Here is a 19,192-nt window from a genome sequence, read left to right as displayed (position 1 = left end):
TGGCACATTCTAGTGCATATTTAAAAACATTTTAAAATATCAAAAGCTTGAGTTGACAAGCTTTCGGATTAATTTTAAAACTTTCTTTTATCCTGACTTTATTTTGCAAATTTCCTCCCCTGAAGAGAAAAATACTAGAATGGTGTTGTAGGTAGACAAGGGTGTGAACCTAAATCTTCACTGGAACTAGAAGTTCCACTGGAACAAGAAGACTGTTTAGTGAAAACACAAATATGGCTTGATGAATGGGAAGATGCATTATTTTATACATGAGTGCTATTGCTAAAAAGGATTAGTGTCTACTGTGGAAAAATAAGATTAAAAACCAAAAGAGATCGGGCAACGGCATAGGTGAAATATGCATATAATGGAATAAAACCTTAAAACTCTTAATAAAAAGGTGAAATGCATGAATGGAATGGAATGTTTAAAGGAGAAAGCTAATACAGTAAAAGCAAAAGACAAAAGATCAGTTTCAGGTAACATTTTAGATTGACTGCAAAGTACTGAAATGGGGACATGATCACTAATTCATGCATGAAATGGTCTGTGCTTGAGCCACAGATATATAAATATATAAAACACGAGAGCCAGAAATGATCAGCTAATTGAACCTTCCTCATTTTACAAACGAGACTCAGAGTGGTAGATTGACTTGCTTGAGGTCAAACTCAGGGTTAGGGGCACAAGTGGGGCTGAAACTATCTGTAGACTCACAGAGAAATAAGAAAAAGGTAAAGAAATACCCAGCCATATACCTGATGCTGTTCAGGTTCAGCCTCTGAATGGATATGTGAATGTGTTCCTAACAGATGAGTTCACTGAGATGGGGCAAGGGGGATGATATGGATTCTGGCTGAGACATTTAAAAAAATTTTTTTACACTAAGTGTAAAATGTAAATAGTATAATATAATGTAAATAGTATAATTCCACCACCAGGTTATTTTCTAACTTCCAGCCTCTAGTTTCAATAGGTACTCAATTAAAGTTGACTAGCTAGATGAACACTGTATAGACATTTAACAAAAAGAATAAAATGAAAAAAAGACCCAAAAAAGACAGAAAGAAAACAGGCTAGGAGTAAATTAGGAGACTTAACTTGTAAAATCTGGTCATTCATTTTCAGTCTCAGTTATACATAAAAATCATCCGGAGATTAAGATCGATGAGGGTTAGGGTGACATCTCAGTTTCTTAAAAGTCCCACTAGGGATTCTGTTGTATGGCAGGGTTAGGACTACCTCACCTTAATTTAAAGAGGAGGCTCACTGACAAGGAAAATTAGGAATGATATGGAAATGTCAACCGATGGAAATAAAATAGCTCACATTACAAAAGCGTAAGGGTAAATGAGACAGAAATGAAAATGTTACCATACCCTCTGGTTATATTATGCTAAACCTGAAACATTCCCTGAAAAATAAAAACTTATGGGAAACAGCCTGGCGAAATCTGAAAAAAGATGGAGTTGTTACCATGATGACATTTTGCATTTCACAAAGGCTAAGAATGTGCATCAGTACCAATAAACCTTCCAAAAAGTAGACAGCACAGAGCAGGTAAACGTGGAGCAATACGAACTCAAGAATTCAGACTTCATCCAACTTTTCTTTAACTGTATTTGGAAAATATTTCAGAGAAGTCTACAGGGAATTATTTTCTGTAATAAGCTTCCTGACTAAAGAAAGCCTCTTTCAATCCTGAGTTCAGCTGTCTATGACTAAAGGTTGAGGCATTTGAACAATTTTCTCCTCAGAGCCCTCTGGAAAACCTGTGGTTTGCTGTTGACTTTTCTGCAAACAGTTGGCTCTCAGAAATATGAATTCAAGGGTATCCTGAAATCCCAGATGATACCTTTTTGTCAAAAGCCACATGTGCAGGAATAAATTGTGCAGGTGGGGCCTGCTTAGGTTGGCCATAAGTTAAAATTGGTGCCTTGCTGGCCAACTCATCCAGCTCAGCCTGGGACAGCTGGTTGACCTGGAGCCGCTCCCCGCCTATCCCAACTGTTGGACGTCGAACAACTGCATAGCCATTCCTGTAGCCCAGCGTCTGGCTTCTATGAAATGCTGTTTTCTGAATAACAAAAGAAGTGTTTCATTAATAATATTTTATGAATATGTGTTAGGTAAAAGAGTTAACTTTCAGAAACATCATAACTTAAACCTTATAAACATCACAAACCTTGTATCAAAAGCTTACCTATACCAGAGGCTTCTAATATTTTGGGCTAACCACCTGGTCAGGAACAAGGAGAAAAGCAGAAGCCTGAGCTTAAAACAAAACTTAAAGCCATGTTCCAGAATGCCCAATTTAATTACCAGCTCACATTTCATTAGAAACGAAAATATTGCCTTATCTATACTCTTAATCTTTCACTTAATTCTTTCTATGTTTTTAATCTTATCTACTGTTCAGAAACCATGGAACTTAGAAGATGTGACTCTATGAAATGAATTTTTACTCAAAATAAAAGGCCCTTCTTGTTATAGTAACACAGATACATTCATATAACTCTTTGGAAAGCAAGTATTATATATTTAAAGTCTTAAACTTAATAATTCTACCTTTGATCCTTTATTTTAAAAATATAAGCCAAATCATGGCAAAGAACAATATGCCTAAAGCTGACCATTATAATGTTAATTATAATAGTAAAACACTAGAAACAATATAAAAGGCACACATATGAGTTAATAATGGAAAACTCACTTTATGAACTATGATGCAGCCATTAAAATATTGATTTTAAAGACCACATGGCAATCTGTGAAAAATGTTTGTGATTTAATAAGTCAAAAAGAGCAGCATATAAAATTATATGTATACTATAGGGTGCCTGGTGGCTTTGCCGGTTAAGCAGTTGCCTTCAGCTCAGGTCATGATCTTATGGTCCTGGGAATGGGCCCCACCTCAGTCTCCCTGCTCAGTGGGGAGTCTACTTTCCCCTCTCCCTCTGATCCTCCTCCCCACCTGTGCTCTCTCTCTGTCTCAAATAAATAAATAAAATTTTTTTTTAATTTTTTATTTTTTATAAACATATATTTTTATCCCCTGGGGTACAGGTCTGTGAATCACCAGGCTTACACACTTCACAGCACTCACCAAATCACATACCCTCCCCAATGTCCATAATCCCACCCCCTTCTCCCAAACCCCCTCCCCCCAGCGACCTCAGTTTGTTTTGTGAGATCAAGAGTCACTTATGGTTTGTCTCCCTCCCAATCCCATCTTGTTTCATTTATTCTTCTTCTACCCACTTAAGCCTCCATGTTGCATCACCACTTCCTCATATCAGGGAGATCATATGATAGTTGTCTTTCTCTGCTTGACTTATTTCGCTAAGCATGATATGCTCTAGTTCCATCCATGTTGTTGCAAATGGCAAGATTTCATTTCTTTTGATGGCTGCATAGTATTCCATTGTGTATATATACCACATCTTCTTGATCCATTCATCTGTTGATGGACATCTAGGTTCTTTCCATAGTTTGGCTACTGTGGACATTGCTGCTATAAACATTCGGGTGCATGTGTCCCTTTGGACCACTACATTTGTATCTTTTTTTAAAAATTTTTAAAATTATATGTATACTATAATTAGAAGCATGTAAACATGTACACAAAAAGAAACTGGATTTGGATAATGTTCTCTGTATTATTTCTGAATTATGTTGATTTTTTTATAATGAGCTTTTTTTGGCAATTGGAAAAAAAAAACAAAAGATTAAATAAAAAAAGAAGGAAGTGTAAAGGAAATATTTTTGAAGGCAAAGGAGAGACCAAAATGGTAACATACAACACCCCAGCCTCCCTACCCCTCCATAAAGATCAACAATTAGACGATTATCCATAGACAAAAGCAGCTCTAGAAGAGATTTGGAGTTCAGTTAGGTTGTTTTAGGAACACAGTGGAACAAAAAACCTGAGAATAACTACTCAAGGAGAAGGAAGACTTCATTTTGCCCGCATCACCTCATACTCCAAGCCAGCATTGCTCAGTGTCAGGAGGGAACTTCCTGGCCAGAAAGAGGTCCCCTGGCCAGGATGGAAGAGCAATCAGCTTCTCCAATCTTTTGGGGTAGTCCACAAAAATCCCACGTCAGTTTCCTCCCATCTAGACCAGCAAAGCTGAAAAGTATAAGGCCAGCTAGGAACCCGGAAACAAAAGTAAGGGCTACTGGCAGCAGCCCCTCAGTGGAAGTGACCATGGTGTGTAGACACCTGCTCTGCAGATAAACCCAGCAGATCTTACCACTGACCCAAAGCCAAGGGCCAGGATATTTGCAGCCACTTCGTACGCTCTCAGATTTCATCAGCTTTCATCCCAGAGGCATTCATGATTCCAGGCATCAGAGCCCCTTCCCTTTCCTCCCCTCCCCATATCCCCACCAGAGCCTGGGAACCACACCGGCAGTCAGCTCAGGCCTCTGCAGCTGCTGGACTGCAAGATGCCAGCACAGACACCCTCTGGCTGACCCCTCCCCCATTCATGCACTTGGAACTAGCCCCTCCAGCTGTGCATCTGCTCATCGCCCAACTCTCATCACAGGCCTCCACTGAAGTGTGCATGTTGGAGGGAGAGTGTGCAGCCCAACCAGGGCCTCCTGCCAGTGGGCTCATAGTTGGCCCTGTCGTTTGCCTTCTCTGCTTCCCACCACTCTGTGTATGTCTGCAAATGGCCCCTGCCATTACATAGGCACCAATTGGCCAGTTGGCACCCTACAGCCAATTATGTGTATCCCTACCTACTCCAGTCACCACTGCTGCTTGCCCTGCTCCCTAGCTGCTGGACCTGGAGGTTCCCAAAGACCCCAACAGCCCTTGCAGCCACTATGCACACCCTGTAGCACCTGTCAAGGGCCACACAGTTGTCAGTGCCATAGACCCCAGTGGCCTGGGCTAGAGAGACATCATGCCCCCTAAACATGAACCCAGTACCATATAGCCCTGCCCTTGGAGTCCTATACCACTAGGCCCAGGAACACAGCAAGCTTCAGCATGCCTCCACCTATAGGTGAAAGTCATCCCATACCAAAGTCAGTCCATAAAGTCTGGAAGAGGTAGCTGATTCTTTATGTGAAGACACCTACGCAAGATACAGGGATCATGAAGAACCAGGGAAACATGATTTCACCACTTATAATAACTCGTCCCAAAGAAATGAAGAACCAGGAATTGCCTAATGAAAAAAATTCAAAATTCTCCTAAAGATGCTCAGAGACCTACAAAAGAACAGAGATGGGCAATTTAATGATATCAGGAAAACAATAAAGGAACAAAGTGAGAAATTCTACAAAGACGTAGAAAACATTAAAAAGAGCCAAATGGAAATTCTGGAGCTGAAGAACACCATGACTGAACTGAAGAATTCAACTATAACTTCAAAAGAAGATTTGAACAAGCAAAAGAAAGAATCTGTAAGCTAAAGGCAAATAACTTGAAGTTAACAACTCAGAGGAGAAAAAAAAAAAAAAGAGTGAAAAGGAATGAAGAAAGCCTATGGGACTTATGGGATACCGACAAGAAAAATCACATATGTGTCACTATATCCTTTTCTAGAAGGAAAAGACAGAAAGAGGCAGAAAGCTTATTTAAAGAAATAATGTTTGAGAACTTCTCAAGCCTGGGTAGAGATCTGGACACTCAAGTTTGTGAAGTTATTGGTACTCATAATTTCAATCTAAATCATCTTCTCCAAGACACATGATAATAAAGTGGTCTAAAATCAAAGACAAAGAGAGAATTTCAAAAGCAGTAAAGAAAGAAACTCATACAAAGGAACTTCCATAAATGATCAGATTTCTCACCAGAGATCTTGCAGGCCAGGAGAGAATGGGATCATCCATTCTAAGTGTTAAAAGAAACTGCCAACCCAGGATATTTTACCCAGGGAAAATGTGCTTCAGAAAGGAAGGCAAGATAAAGACATTCCCTAATAAACAAAGAGAGGATTCATTGCCACTAAACCTGCCTTATGAGGAATGCTGAAAGAAGTTCTTCAAGTTGAAAAAAAAGGCATTAATTAGTAACATGAAAATACACAACACATAGATAAAGGTGAGCATATAGTCAGATTCAGAATATCCTAATACTGTAACACAGTGATGTGTTCACTTCTTCATTCTAGTACAAAGATTAAAGGAAAAGTATTGAAAACCTCTCTAGCTCCAATAATCTGTTAGTGGATGCAAAACATAAGAAGATGTAAATGATGACATCAAAAAACATAAAGTGAAAGGAGATATGATGATAAGGATAGGGTGTTTATATATGATCAAGGCTGAACTGCTATCAGTGTAGATTGTTACATATGTTTCATGTGAGTCTCATGCTAACCACAAAGCAAAAATCTACAGCAGCTTCACAAAAAACGAGAAAGAAATCAAAGATACTACTATGACTAATCATCAATTCACAAAGGAAGACAGCAAGATAGGAAGAAAGGAACAGGGAACTACAAAACAGCCAGAAAACTTAAAGTGGTAGGGATGCCCATGTGGCTCAGTTGGTTAGGCGTCTGCCTTTGGCTTCCGTCATGATCCCTGGGTCCTGGGATCAAGTACCATGTCAGGCTGTCTGCTCAGCAGGGTGCCTGCTTCTCCCTCTGCTTGCCTCTTGCTGTGCCTGCTGCTCTCCCTGCTTGTGCTCTCTCTCTCTGACAAATAAACAAAATCTTTTTTAAAAAATGGCATTAGTAAGTCCTTACCTATCAATAGTTACTCTAAACATAAATGAATTGAATTCTCTATCCAAAGGCAAAAAGCTGGACGATTTTTTTAAAAAAAACCCACAAGATCCAACTATATGTTGCCCTATACTATGAGAGACTCATTTTGGCTTGAAGCACACTCATAAACTGAAAGTGAAGGGATGGAAAAAGATAATCCATGCAAGTAGAAACCAAAAGAGAACATGGGTAACTATACTTAGAGCAAACAAAATAGACTTTAAGCCAAAAATGCTACCAAGAAACACGGATGGTCATTATATAACGGTAAGGGGATCAATTTATCAAGAAGATATAACAACCACCTGAAAATAATACAAAACTTTATGTTAATTATTCAGGAATTAAAATAAAACAAGCAGAGGGGAAAAGATATAATTATCATAAATATATATGTACCCCACATCAAAGCAGATACTAATAGATCTGAAGGGAGAAATAGCCAACAAGACAATAATAGGGATTTCAACAGATGACTAAATCAGATAGGAAATGAATAAGGAAAGGTTGGATTTCAATCATACTTTAGACCAAACAAACATTAAAAAAATCTATCCAAAACCCCTAAAATACACATTCTTCTAAAGTCTACAAACATTCTCCAGGATAGGTTATATGAAAGGTGACAAAACAAGTCTTAGCAGATTGAAATCATACCTACTATGCTTTTGCACCACAATGGTATGAAACTAGAAATCAGTAACAAGAAGAAAACTGAAAAATTCACAAATATGTAGAAATCAAATAACACACTCTTGTACAACCAGTGGGTCAAAGAAGAAATCAAAACGGAAATCAAAAAGTATCTTGAAACAAATGAAAATAGAAGCATAATATATGTAAACCTTTGGGAACCTGCAAAAGCAGTTTAATAGGGTGTGTGTGGGTGTGTGGGTGTGTATTTTGTTTTTTTTTAGACAGCAAGAGAGAGAGTGAGTGAGCTGTGGAGGTGGGAGGTGGGGCACTGAGGGAGAGAGAGAATCCCAAGAAGGCTCCCTGCCCAGGGCAGCACCCAACACAGGGCTCAATCCCACGACCCAAAGATTATGACCCAAGCCAAAACCAAAAGTCAGATACCCAACCTACCAAGACACCCAGGTGTCCCAATAGAGGATTTTATAGTGATAAATGCATGCATTAAGGAATGAGAAAGATCTCCCTGATATCAACACCAGATAAGGATACTATATGAAAAGAAAGTTACAGATCAATATCCTTGATAAATATAGATGCAAAAAAAAATATTAGCAAACCACATTCAACATCTCATTAAAAGGATCATATATCATGATGAAGTAGTATTCCTGAGATGCAAAGATGATTCAACATATACACATCAGTACTTGTTATACAACACATTAAGAGAATGAAAGATAAAAATCAAAAGATCATCTCAATAGGTGAAGAAAAAGTGTTTGACAAAACATCCATTCATAATAAAAATCTGACAAACGGAGTATAGAAGGAACATACCTTAACATAGTAAACGCCACATGTGACAAGTCCATAGCTAATATCAAACTTGATGTGAAGGGTTGAAAACTTTTCCTCTAAGATCAGGAACAAGACAAGGATGTCCACTCTTACCATTCCTATTCACCATAGAACTAGAAGTCTTGGCCAGAGCAATCAGGCAACAGACAGAAGTAAGAGGCATCCAGTTAGGAAAGGAAGAAGTAAAACCCTCTTTGCATTCAGATGACATGATCTTACATTCAAAACCCCTAAAGACTCCACCAGAAAACTGTTAGAACTAATCAATGAATTCAGTAAAGTTGCAGGATACAAAATCAATATACAGAGAAAAATTGTGTTCCTATACACTAACAATAAACTATCTGAAATTGAAATTAAGAAAACAATTCCATTTACAATAGCACAAAAACAATAAAATACTTCAATGGCATGTTTCACAGAAATAGAAAAAACAATCCTAAAATTTGCATGGAACCACAAAAAAAAAAAAACCCAAATAGCCAAAGCGGCCTTGAGAAAGAAGAACAAAGCTGGAGGCATCACACTTTCTAATTTCAAGCTATCATTACAAAGCTACAATAATCAAAACTACCTGGTACTGGCATAAAAAGAGACACATATATGGTGAATGCTGTGAAGTGTATAAACCTGGCAATTCACAGACCTGTACCCCTGGGGCTAATAATACATTACATGTTTATAAAAAATAAAAAAATTTTTAATTTTTAATTTAAAAATTTTTTTAAAAAGAGACACATAAGCCAATGGAACAGAATAGAGCCCAGAAATAAGCTCATGCATATATGGTCAACTATCTTTGACAAGAGTACCAAGAACACACACTGGGGACAGGACAGCCTCTTCAGTAAGTGGCTGGGAAAACTGGGTATCCCCACAAAAGAATGAAATCAGATCCCTATTTTATAGAACTCACAAAAATTAACTCAAAGTGATTGAAGACTTAAAAGTAAGACCTGGAACTGTAAAACTCCTTGAAGGAGAAAAGGGGAAAAGCTCCCTGACATTGGTTTTGACACAGACTTCTAGATATAATACCAAAAGCACAGTCAGCAGAAGCAAATATAAACAAGTGGAGCTACATAAAATTAAAAAAGCTTCTGTACAGCAAAGGAAATAATCAACAAAATGACAAGGCGACCTAGGGAAAGGGAGAAAATATTTACAAACTGTTTTAGTCTGTTCAGGCTAGTCTAACAAAATACCAGAGACTGGGTAGCCTCCCCATCCCTCTTAGTCATTATGGTTCATTCTCTGAATGCTTTGAGAGTTATACACATCTAGTTCTTCAGTGCTAAATAAAGATAGTGACCATGTTTTCCAAATTTCAAATAAGACAAAAGGTTGACACATGGACAGTCTATTTAAAATAGAAAGTAAGTCCAAGGCACAGTTCATGTTATATGAAGCACAGCAATGTACATTCTCAGAGCCTGGGACCTCCAGTCTGCATCTGTGTAATCCCCCAAATCGACTCACCCCTCCTGTTCGTAATGCACACTCACCAACACCAATGCTGAGGCTGCTCCTGCATAGGGCAGGAATGTGCCTACATTTTCTAACTTACATAGAACGGAAAAGTCCACTGAAGGAAAAGCTCTATGATGCTGTGTCTTAATGCAGAGATAATTATGAAGAAGCAGCTCAGAATCCAGACTCTTTCACCAAAATTTCAACTTCAATTCATTCTCCCAAAGAAAATAAATGGACTACATATTTTATCTTACCTTCATACCCCTGGAATGGAGCTTTTAGCTTAAGTTATTAAACTATACAAATACAAATTATTATTGTCTTATCTATGATAGTTTACTGAATCTCAACATTGGTCTTCAAACATATTTCTGTAACCAGGTTAAAATCAAAACAAATACGAATAATTTTGTCAAGGGCTAAGCCATGTCAGAAGGGAGAAAAAAGTTTTTCTTTTCCTCTTCAATTTTGTCTACAGAACACAAAACAGTTAAAGCAGGGAAGGAGCAAAATAATCAAATCAGGAATATTTCATTAAAATGTTAGAAAAGAATAGGAGTACAGGAAGGAAGAAAAAAAAAAACAGCTAATCAATTGTGAATGAAAGGATTGGAATGGAATGATCTCCTGTAAAGCAGGGAGAGATGGTTTGGGAGGAAGATAGGCAAGTGTTGAAAGTCTAACTTTTGGAGAAACAGCAATTGAGAACGAAGATAAAACAGGACGGGGAGAAGGTGGGACTAAGTTGTAGAAAAGTCGAAAGTGCTAAATGGGAAGGGGGTGGGGCTAGGTAGGAGCACAAACGCGGACCCGCTACAAGCACCCGGTGGAAAGGAGAGAATGAGTGGAAATGATACGTATGAGACAGGAAACGGAGCTGGGAGGGGTTAGCTTAGTGGGTCCAGGATACGGAAGGCGAAGGAGGCGAGCGGGAATGATGTGCCTGGGAGATGGGCAGGATGGGGCTGTGGGAAGGAGGACCAAGATGTAGGGAGGCTGAGTGGGTGAAGGGGGCTAGGCTGGGGGGCTGAGGGCGGCTAAGAAGGGAGCTGGGCAGAGAGGGGTACGGTGTGGGAGAACGAGCTGGGGGGGAACCTAGCCAGAGCTTGGGAGGAAGGGGGGGGGGGTAAAACAGAGATCTAGAGGAAGAGGCAGGAGCTGAAAGAGCAGGGCAAGAACGGGGCGAGGACGACGAGAACGACGGCGGCCAATAAATGCCTGGATGGAGTCAAAAAGCTAGAGAGGAAGGAGCGGAGAGCCAAGGATGGGAGAGAGAGGATGAGGCTGGAGGGGGAGGACGACGGAACTGTGGTGGCGGACAGAGACAAGTTGAGGGCAGAGGACGGGTCTGAAGGGAGAGAGCAATTCCGGGTGGAGGAAAAGGCAGGTGCACCAAGGGGCGAGCCCTGCGAGGCTGCCAGGGGTGGAGTCCTCACCGTGGAGTCCTTGAAGGACGTGCCCGGGAGAAAGGGCAGGCCATGCACAGGGTTGGACACCATCGCGGCCGCTTTGGCCGCAGCCGCCTGGGTCGAGCGTTGGCCTTCCCGGTTGCCCGGGCGACGAGCCGCGTCCGCCGGCCCCGCGAAGCTCCATGGTGATGCCAAACATCCGGCGAGGCCCGCGTGGGGGCGGGACCTGAGGCGCGCGTGGGGGCGGGGCCTGAGGCGCGGGCGCGAAGCGTCTGCGCGTGCGCCGCCCGCGGGCCGGGCGTCCAGGCGAAGAGGCAGCAGCAGCCACAGGCGCGGGGAGGTTGGAGCTGTTGGGCGGGGTGGGAGGAGGTGACTGCGAAGAGGCTGCGGTCGTGGGCCGGAGGTCCGAGGGTGGGAGCCGGCCCTTAGATGAGTTACAGTGGCGGGGAAGCTGCTTCCTTACGTCCACCCAGTCCTCACCGCTCCCCGCCCGCACTGTGAGCTCGGGCCCCTCTTCTCCGAGCCCTGGGCAAAGGGCTCTTGTCCCGGTTCGCACCCGAGTGTAAATGGCTGGTTCCGGTTTAAAGTGGCACCCGGTGCCGGGGCTTGTTGGGGGCCGGGGGCCAGGGGCTGCGGATTATTCATGGTTGTATCTCTTGCTCAAGGATGTTCAGTGAACTAATGCAACCGTCTCGTCCCCGATCCTCCCACTACCGCATTATCATTTTCCATCTTCACCTCTCTCTATCCTACGGTCAACAACAGCCGCTCTGCAGCCTCCCAATTCTTTTTTTTTTTTTTTTTTTAGATTATTTATTTATTTATTTGACAGAGAGAGATCACAAGTAGGCAGAGAGGCAGGCAGAGAGAGAGAGAGAGGAGGAAGCCGACTCCCTGCTGAGCAGAGAGCCCGATGCGGGACTGGATCCCAGGACCCTGGGATCATGACCTGAGCCGAAGGCAGCGGCTTAACCCACTGAGCCACCCAGGCGCCCAGCCTCCCAATTCTTGAAGGCTGGGCCTCGCCTATTCACCCCAGGACACTCAATATTCATTGACTGGAGAGCTATAGGGTGCTTACCTCAATTCTCCCCATCTCTATACGGATCGGCCGCTGCAGTGCAAAAATCCGACCCACAGGGGGAAATGCATCCCCTTCGAAGAGATAACTTAAGTAATGAAGAAGCGAGTAAGTGGGTTGAAATACCGTCAGGATCGTAGGCATTCTCACCTTTGGGGATTTTTATAAAACTTGTTTAAATGATGATTTCTTAAAAGAAGTATGATCCTGTTCCTGAAGCATTTTCAGAAAAGCGGGGGAAAAAACCTATCCGTTAGCCCCGGGGAGTTTAAAAATAAAAACAAAAAACGAACAAAACCCTGGTGCCAGGACATGGGATTCATTAGGTCTGAAATAGACCCCAGGAATCTGATTTTTTTAACAGCTGTTTCTGATGAGGAGCCAGTTTAGGAACGTGATAGAGTAGCAAGCCTGCCGCAGACACTGTTAACTCCACGTCATGGGTAGTTTAGTGCTAATGCAGACAGCAGCTTTAGTTTTATTGCTGCTTGTCAGACAAATCCCCCTGTTGGGTTTCACTAATGGGCATGAAGCTCAGGGGACCCAGGATATGAATCCATTGATGGCACCTGATGCAGTTATTGGTGGCTGCCTCCACATCCTGCCCAGTTTCTTTTTGGCTAACCCAGCCTCTCTCCTCCCTACTTCTGTTTTCCTGTTCTTGTCCCCTCGCCTTTTCTTACCTTTAATTTTTTTTAAATTTTCTTAATGTGGGCATTTAATGCTTTTTAAAAAATCAATTACCATTGCTGAATTTATCGAAAACTTTGTAAAGTATCTGTCCATTGCATTATATTATAGCAACTTACCTAGGATTCAAGTCAGTTACTGGAAGAATATCTCAAAATGGCAAGTTCAACTTTCAAAGAGGTTGAGGATGCCTCTCTCACTTCTCTACACCTCACTGATGCTGAGTACCCAGAAACGCTGCTAGGTATAATTCTTGCTTACGCTTGATGATAACCTTTAACTCTTACCAGTTATATGATCATGTCCTCCCCTCTATCTTAAAAAAATACCCCATGGTATTAGGGTACGCTTGAAAGAGCCCTTCCGGACTAACTGCGTGGTTGCACTTGGGTCTATATTCCCTAGATTGGGCAGGGAAAGAGTCCATGGGGGCTGGAGAGGCAAGTCATGTCTAAGCTTATTGTCCATTGCGACATCTGTTTCTATTTGAGGAGTGGCCTCTGCTCAAATGTCTTTCTGTTCCAGAAGAACACACTAGTTAAATGGTTAACCAAGTGTGTTTTAACTATTTTCAGACCCTGGAAATGTGTGGTGAGGAAAACTTTTCTTGGTCTATATTCTCCTAAAAATGCCATCACCTCCGAGGAGAGGAAGCTGGGCAGTGTTGGTAAATGCTAAAAATTACAGGGACAAGTCTGTAAAGAAGTGGGGGAAAAATTAAAAAATAAAGGTAGGGCTTCAGAAAATTTCTTGAACCCTGATTAAAGAGTTTATATCCCGGGGTGCCTGGGTGGCTCCGTTGGTTAAGCGTCTGCCTTCAGCTCAAGTCATGATCCCGGCATCCTGGATCCAGCCCCATGTCAGGTTCTCTGCTCAGTGGGAAGTCTGCTTCTCCCTCTGCCTCTCCCCTTGCCCCTGGCTTGTGCTCTCCCTCTTGCTCACTCTCTCTATATCTCTCCCTCACTCAAATAAATAAATAAAATATTTTTTAAAAAGAGTTTATATCCCCTTTCGCCCAAATATGACTACTCAGCATGGATCACACTTCAATTTGCACTCATCATTTTCTACTTTGTGCAATATACAGGAGAGAGTAGGAACCTGACCATACCTGGCAGCTAAAGTAAAAAGTGCCATGGTCCATGGGGCACCTGGGTGGCTCAGTCGTTAGGCATTTGCCTTTTGCTCAGGTCATGATCCCAGGGTCCTGGGATCAAGGGCCTCATCCAGCTGTCTACTTCTCCCTCTTCCACTCCCCCTGCTTATGTTCCATCCCCCACCTCTCTCTCTGTCAAATAAAATCTTAAAAAAAAAAAAAAAGTGCCATGGTCTGAAGGCTGTGCATAAAGCGTGGACTAAGAAGACCACAGAGATATTGCATGACTTCAGCAGGTGTTTCAAAACTTGGGGAAAGGAAAATATGGAAAGATCAGTCTGCCAGCTGACCAAAGCTGAAAGAGGGCCTCATGTTGGATGACCACTCCCAGGAACTGATGGGTATCAGACTAGCAGAGGTTAAAATGAAGCAGTTGCATAAATTAAGCATCTCCTTTTTCAGCATTTTGCCCAGAGCACTGGCTTTATCCAGAATTTGCAATCCTGTGATATTATTCTTGCGTACCTAAAGTCACGGGACTACATCAAACAGGAGTGCGCGCGCGCGTGCATAGAGCACCTCAATGATTTTTGAGGTGCTCTACTTCCCTCTGCTGGATAAAAATGGTACAGCATGGTTTTTGGAAAACTATACACCTGTAAGTTTGAAAGTGCAGGGGGAATGGCTAGTTACTGACCATAGTGGTAAGACCTTGCAGGGGAGTGTCCCTCAGAGTGTGATCCAGCATTCATTTCCACCACTCACTCCTTAGTTCCTGGAATCTCTTGTCTAAGAAGAGTGCCCAGTCAAGCTACCTCAATCTTTGCAAAGTATGCTAGAAGGAGAGAGAAATATCATCAGGGATTTCCAAGTAGTTACAGGAGCAGATTTAGGAGCCACAGGTAATCTTCATTGAACACAAACTCATGCAATTTGGGTTTAGACTGTTTTGGCCTTGCAGTGGGTTCCTGCCAGGGGTTTTGAAAAATTTGTGTTTCTGCTGCTTTTTTCTTCCATAAGTCAAACCCATTCTATGACTTTAGCTGATTCAGGTGGAATTCCTTCCTCTCTGAATAAGCCTAGCAAACATTACCTCACAGAATCAGAGATCGCCACTAGTACTCACTGAATGCAGACTTTGTGCTAAGGTATTTTTCCCATAGTAATATTAGTGAGATTCCAAAATGATTTGTTCTTGTGGGGGGGGGGGAACAGGGGAGAAACACTGAGTGGAGATGCTTTGCATGTTTCCATAGTCCTCTTTGAGGAAAAAGAAATTGCATTAGCCCAGAATAGTGTTCTAGTTCACTTTAATGAGTAATAGGATATGTTTAACAGGTCCCAAAGACAAGGAATTATCCACTAGAGAATTGTAGGGAAAAAATTGAGGAGAGTCAGTGTTTCTTAAAGCTGGTTTGAGTTCTCGAAGGTCTTCTGGATGGTCACAGACAGCTTCTGAGACTGATGTTTGTCGTGTGACATTGGATTCTAGCACAAAAGTACATTTAAAAAATTTCACTATCGATGCTGCTTCAGCAGTAACAGCCTAATGATGTATGTATGCTTGGCCCAAGTGTCTAGGAACGAAACAAGAACTGCATCTTTAGGTTTATTTCATTTATGAGGGCACACAAAACAAAAATCCACATTACCTTTCCTTCCCAATGCTACACTTCTGGTTCACGCAATTGGCAGTGGAGAAGTTAGACCAAAAGACCTATGTTCACTTTGTTTTGGTTATACAAATGTAGATTCTGGATTCAAAGGCCTGAGTTTCTGTGAGATTGCATTACTTACTAGCCAAGTAGTTTGGGGCAAATTTACCTAATCCATCAGTGTCCTCATTTGTAACATGGAGGCAACAATAATATTATCTCATAGAGTTGTTTGAAGAGTTAAATGAAAGAACCCAAGAAAACAGCTTGACTAAGGACTTGGCAAAGAGGGAGCACTAGCTAATGTAAACTTAATATTATTATTCCTAGTTTATAGACTCTGCCCTGGGTGTTGCATTGCATTATTGTTGTTGTTTTGTTTGTTTGTTTGTTTTCTTAAGATTTTATCTTATTTAACAGAGAGAGAGAAAGAGAGAGAGAGACAGCAAGAGAGGGAACATAAGCAGAGGGAGGGGGAGAGAGAGAAGCAGGCCTCCAGCCAAGCAGGAAACCTGATTCTGAGCTCAATCCTAGGACCCAGGGATCATGACCTGAGCTGGAGGCAGATGCTTAACGACTGAGTCACCTGACGACTGAGTCAACAGGTGCTCCCGTTGCATTGCATTTTTGCCCAGAGGATTACCCAGGGTACAAACCAGTGTTGACAGAACCGGAAAACAATCAAAGCATATCTGGGAAGTGGAAGTCTGCCTTCTGAGCACTTACTAAAATGCTAAAAAGAGTCTGGGAGGAATCCTGCAGGCACCAGAGTCTCTATGGGATTCCACAGATGGAATCACTTAATGATAACCTGGTTTTGTGTAGACTACAGGGAATAAGATTTACTCTATTTTCTATGGGCAAGGTAATGTGTCCATGCAGGCAAACGACCCTGAATTTTCTCAAACAGAATTCTTTCCCATCATACCCTGTCCTGAAGTCACAGTAAGAGCCAAAGTGCTTACAAGGCTCTTAACACTTTGTTTGCATCTCCTACTGCCCTCCCTCTCTCGGTTCACACTGGCCACCTGCTATTCTTAGTGTGCTCTGGCCTCAGGGCCCTTGCCTTCCTCCCTCTGACTGGGAGAGAAACAGAGCCACTCCCTCACCTCTTTCTGGATCTTCACTGATCCTGTTTAAAACTGCACACCCACCCCGACCTTCTGACCTATTCTTCCTTGCTTTCTATTGCTCCTTGGCACCATCACCTTCTAACATTCTGTTTAACTTACTTATTCGGTTCACTGTCTGTCTTACTCCTGCCTCCGACCCCTGAATGTAAAATCCCCAAAGGCAAGGATTGTCCCTTGCTGTATTCCTGGTGCCTAGAACAGGGCTTGGCACTGAGTGGTGCTCAGTGTTTGTGGAGCAGCTGTCAGTGAATAAGCATACTCACCAGTTCTAAAGGTGAGGCCTCCGCTCCAGTGAAGGTCTTTCTAGCACAGCACTCTCAGACGATGGCTTGATTCAAGAGAGGCATTTCAAAGAATTCTTTCAGCACAAGATAACGTATCATCAGCTTTGTCACAGGAGCCAGTATCTCAGATATGGCATCACCAAATTATCGACAGGGCATAATGTCAGAAGGGAGTGTGATACACCTCTCTTGGTATTCCCATAAATTGAGCCAGAAACCGTTGATTTTGTATGTTAGAGAATGAAAGTATTAGGTTGCTTAAAATTTCCAGTTCCCAATTTGTTGTTGATTAAAGAACCTTTTATGTGACACTGCTCATTTACCTATTACTGATGACATTTTACCATAGCCTTATTTTTCGCCTGGAGAGATTTATTTGTGATGGGCCCATGGACATTTCCCCTATTTTTCTGCATTTTCTTTAATAAGCACCTATTACTTGAAAATGATAAATAAGGACTTTGGGGGAACTTGCTGCTAAGTCTGGATAACTTTCAGAAGGCAGAGAAGAATTTTTTTTAAACCCCATATTCAAAGTCATACCACTTGTTAGAATCCCTGGGAGAACAGATTGTTTGAAAAGCTGACAATCCCTAGTGAAAAATAAGAGGGAGGGTTTGCATAACCTTGGGAAAATTACTAATACTAGATTAATTTCTTACTCAAGGAATCAAGGTATTTTCAAGAATCTGTGACTGGAGAGTGAGATTTGATGTTATACTCTAGGCCACCAGATGCCTGTCACCAATGACCTTTTGGGCTCTGAGAAAACTGTGAGGTGCAAAGATTGCTTTATTTGGCATCCAAGCACTCAGTGTGAAGTAAGTCACTTTAACCTGCAAAGAAACAATACAACCCTCACTATTCGTGAGGTATTTAGAACAAAAGCGGAAATGAGGTTAGTTTGAAGTACGCGCAATAGTTAAAAGTGCTTCATACATGTAATGGGCTCTGCAAACATTTGGGTGTTGACGTTTCTGATTAGCGGAGCCTTGGATTTATCTGAAGGAAAAATGCATTTGAGTTTAAACATTATAACGAGTTATGTGACTTTGAACCAATCATTCCACTTTCTCAGTGTGTTTCCTAGTTTAATGGAGATCTTTTTGGCCTTACTTCACATGATTATTTGGAAGCTTGAATGGATGTGGAAATGTTTTCGAAAGCATAATGCATGAAAAGATCTGAGGTGTTAATCTGTATGTAGCCTTTGAGTTGGTCAAGGCCTCTTGTAATCTAAAACACAATGCATACATCTTCCTTTACCTTAGACAGATATGCTCTTAAAATTAATATTTAAATCAATCTTCCTTCTATCTCAAAGTTTTTCCTTCCATATTATTTTAATAAAAGTTCCTTAAGGGATAAGATGATTATTATTTTTTTTAAAGGAGGCAGCTAGAGTGTAACATGTTGTTTCTGATTTACTAAATCAAGAACTTGTATTCATGTTGGAACCTTACATTCCCTGACTGATGGGGCTTTAATTACCTAGGACTTTAACTACTGCTGTGGAAATACAAGGCTTCTCTGTGCCCAGATGAGCCAAGTGGGTCTGAGACTGGATTAAACACTAGAGGACAGTGTTAAGGGCTAGAAAAGCAACAGGAATAACAAGAAGGGTTGAGGTGATCACGGGTGACACAGGGTTGCTGGTGGAAGATATTTTTAGTCTCTGGGGGGGCAAAGGGAGAGACCTCAATCCTTTAAAAAAATGTTCTGGTACAGAGCAAGTCCCAGACTCCCCTGGGTTTGGCTGGCCATCTGGCCCTCAGACTAGTACTGAGACCTAGTGGGAGATCCTGTGATGGCCCAATGTGGGAAGATGCTGGGTCTCGGTTAGCAGTCTGAAAACTCTCAGGGTCCCAGCATTCTTTTCCTCACTGTGGTATCTCCAGAGTAAACACGGGTACTGGCACCAAGAGGTGATCATAATACTTGATGAACCAGTAACTGAAGAGCAGTTAAACTATTAACAGTGACAACAGAAGCATTTGCAAACTGCCTAAGGCCCCCATGGGTCATGGAAAAGGGTTAGCGCAAGAGAGATATCCATAATTCCCTCAGTGGTACCTCAAGCCAGACAAATGCTGTTTTCTCCCTGTTGTGATAGTACTATGGCTTGAAGCTGGAGTAGTCTGGAGAA

General features: G+C 41.8%; 1 protein-coding gene across 2 annotated transcripts in view; it reads right to left on the bottom strand.

The window, feature by feature from the left end:
• EFHC1 (EF-hand domain containing 1) overlaps nt 1-11,290 on the bottom strand; it is a 58,788-nt gene extending 47,498 nt beyond the window's left edge. The window contains exons 1-2 of one of the 2 annotated variants that reach the window (XM_004771876.3): nt 11,135-11,290; nt 1,856-2,077 (exon numbers count right to left, since the gene is read on the bottom strand). In XM_004771876.3, the coding sequence (XP_004771933.1) occupies nt 1,856-2,077; nt 11,135-11,197 (285 nt within the window). In that variant the 5' untranslated portion in view covers nt 11,198-11,290. The remainder of the gene's footprint in view (nt 1-1,855; nt 2,078-11,134) is intronic. The other variant, XM_045071245.1, reaches the window with a different exon arrangement.
• Nucleotides 11,291-19,192: the final 7,902 nt, after the last annotated feature.

The sequence above is a fragment of the Mustela putorius genome, unplaced genomic scaffold (assembly GCF_011764305.1).
Source record: "Mustela putorius furo isolate JIRA1106 unplaced genomic scaffold, ASM1176430v1.1 tig00003983_pilon_pilon_pilon, whole genome shotgun sequence".
NCBI lineage: Eukaryota > Metazoa > Chordata > Mammalia > Carnivora > Mustelidae > Mustela > Mustela putorius.
This window is presented reverse-complemented; position numbering and strand designations above follow the sequence as displayed.